At 39.8% G+C, this 3,214-nt stretch overlaps 1 protein-coding gene across 1 annotated transcript; it reads left to right on the top strand.

Annotated features, from left to right (window-relative positions):
• The first annotated feature begins 545 nt into the window (after positions 1–545).
• Positions 546–1,343, top strand: LOC145391922 (uncharacterized). The gene has a single exon (XM_080266413.1). It carries the CDS (start codon positions 546–548, stop codon positions 1,341–1,343), a length of 798 nt encoding a protein of 265 aa, XP_080122539.1.
• Positions 1,344–3,214: the final 1,871 nt, after the last annotated feature.

Consider the following 3,214-nt stretch of genomic DNA (forward strand, 5'->3'; position numbering starts at 1 on the left):
CAAAAAGTTCCAACGGTCCCCTCACAAATATGGAAGTCAGGGACGAAATATTATAATGAACGTTCACCGATTTTTTACAAGGGAGGGTCAGTGTGAAACACAACTACAGGTGACACTGAAGACAGCAAAAGCAACTGGAGTCAGCTACAGAACTATCCAGAGGATAATAGCAGAGGCTTCTAAGTCACCGAATGGTATAATGTGTTCACCACCTAAACGTGTACGACCATCACCCATCGTAGGAAATCTGGACAGTTTTGACCAAGGATGCATCAGACGAGAGCTGCTGGCATTTTATGAACGAGGTGAACTGCCAACGATTTCGGCTTTATTAAAGAAAGTCCAGGAGCCTCCTATCAGTTTCAAGGGGTGTCGAACTTCATTATTTAGAATAATAAGACAACTGGGATTTCGGTATAAGAAGGTGCAAAGTGGAAGGAAAATTTTGATGGAAAGGAAGGACATTGTGGCAGCCAGAAAAGAATACCTTCGAGAAATGAACAACAACAGAGCAAGTTCCCATCCCCGTCCGGTGGTCTTTTTGGATGAAACATGGATCAACCAAAACATGTGTTGAGCGTTGTTGGACTGATCCAGACGGAACAGCTGGCCCTAAACTTAAGACGGGGAGAGGTGCCAGATTCATCATAGTTCATGCTGGTGGTCACCAAGGCTTCATACCTGGAGCTCTTTTGATGTTCCGGTCCAAGAATGGATCAAAGGGGGACTACCATGATGCTATGGACCATGAACGGTTCAAGATCTGGTTCCAAGAACAATTACTTCCCAGCATCAGTGAAGGATCACTAATAGTTTTAGATAATGCACCATACCACTCAAAATTCACCTGTAAAGTGCCAACAACCAGCAGCAGAAAAGATGAACTACTACAGTGGTTAGCTTCAAACAACATCTCCCATGATCCATCTGCTACTAAAGTACAGTTACTTCAGATCTGTAAAAAACACAAGTCAAAGCAAGAATACGAAATTGATCAGATAGCAGTTAGTCACGGACATAGAGTACTCAGGCTACCCCCCTACCACTGCATGCTGAACCCCATTGAACTAATTTGGGCACAGGTGAAAACTGAAGTGAAGCAGAAAAACTCTAATGGTAACCAGTGCCTGAAGAGAATTGAGCAAATAGCCTACGAGGCAATCAACAACATAACATCTGAACATTGGCGGAAATGCATCAACCACACACTAAAAATTGAGGCTGAATTCAGGGCCAAGGACATTGCACAAGATCATTATGTTGAAAATTTTGTAATTAATGTGGCATCTGACGAAAGTAGTGTGGACGATCCAAGTGAAGAGGAAAGTGATATGGAGACCTAAATATACAGCCTTACCTTAGATATGCTTAGCTTTTCTTGATTATGATTTGTGTGAACACACACACACACACACACACACACACACACACACACAATCTCACTGGGGTCAATACATGCTGTTCTTAATAAACACACATTTTCAATACCTTCATAGGTAACAGTAGCTTTACAGAGCTACATTATTTTGTTTGTATTCATAGTCAGATTCAGTAAAAAAATTTTCTTACAGTAATACGTTTGGTGTTTATTTTCCTGAGTCATTTCATAAGAGAGAGAGAGAGAGAGAGAGAGAGAGAGAGAGATCCGGAAAGTAATGGATTACATTATTGCAGAATGAACCGAGTATTTGTTAACGACGGAGTAAAGGAAAGGTAAAAGGAAACCCCATGAGAAAATAATAACTTGTACCATGCCGCTACAATTAAACCGCGTGAAGTGTGAACGAAATTAATCATAGTGAAATGACAATATAAATAAATAAAACATAATTATCATTAGGCCTGCTTCTGTCCTTAACTGTTGTCCGTATGTGTCCAGTAGCGCCTTAGTTTTGTTATCAGTGTCGTTCAGGTTTATCTCTAATAAATTAAAAAGGACATTTATCACTAAAGATATCATTGCATTAATCTGCAGCCGTATAATTCTGTATCTTACAAATAGATGAGGAGGTTGGTAGGAATACAAATTCAATTTGGCGCACGTTCAAATACGATGGAGATTGACCAATCACCGCCCGAGGACACGGCGCAGTGTTACCAATTCCGCCTGTCATCAGCTGGCAAAATCTGTGCGTCAGACTCCGTGGAACCGAGTATAGTAACTGATTTTTGGCAAATATTTTTAGAGAGTCTGTCGGAGCGTAAATATGCCCGCGGGAGCTGCAAGTCAAAGCAAAACAAGCCCGGGGTTTAAGAGTTAAACCATAATTTGTGGCCTCAGGCCACATAATCCCTATCGTTGCAACGTAGTATGGTTTTAAAAAATTGGAAAATGTTTTGACTTGCATTATATGTCATTTTCGCATTTTAACCATTTCCTAGCCTAAGAAATTGCCTTTCGTGTTGTAAGAGATTTGCGCACTCAGGTCACGCATTAAGTGAGAGTGACTTTATTAATATTTATTTTAAATTACTATTATGTATTCCATGATACATTAGATGACAAGTCAGTGGTCAAACACGAAATATTCTTTGTTGAGTCACCTAGTTGTCCACACTGTTTTTACCTCGTCTGATGGGCGAGAATCCACACCCCAAATGACAGTGTTCAGTCCACCTATGACTAAAACACATTAATCTCAGTTTATAAATCAACTTAATATACAGTATGTCTAAAATATCATCAAAATCAACAAAAAAATAAATGAATAAATAACAAAAATAAAAACCTATCACAGAACCGGGGATAGGCCTACAATAGGTGGGGTAGGGTGGTATTTCTGCCCCATCACTATTCCAGGGTACCGGTATCTCATCCAGGGGTCTCGTAAATCGAGGTTTGCATGTAATTACTGAGTACTGTACTGTACCGATGGTACGAGACCATAAAGTAAAAAATTCATGTCAACCATTCGTAAAACGGTGACCGCCTGTATGTTTTTTAATATGTGTGGGCATTCCTGTTCATTTTCATGTCTATCAAATCTTCTTACATAAAAACTGACTGCGGTTTTTTTGTTCGGTACTTTACACATATCCACTGATAGATTTTCCCCTCATCCATGATGGACTGTATTTTATCACTGACTTTAGTTTTGCTTCGTATGTAGCTGTACAGCTGCTTGGTTGATCAGTACTTTGATTTGTAATGTCTACCTCAAACTGGTTTTGAGCCCTCCTTATCCTTGTTTAATAATTTCTTGCCTGTTTGTGC

This window comes from Coenobita brevimanus, chromosome 20, assembly GCF_032717465.1.
Source record: "Coenobita brevimanus isolate Jiangsu-jjx chromosome 20, ASM3271746v2, whole genome shotgun sequence".
Classification (NCBI taxonomy): domain Eukaryota; kingdom Metazoa; phylum Arthropoda; class Malacostraca; order Decapoda; family Coenobitidae; genus Coenobita; species Coenobita brevimanus.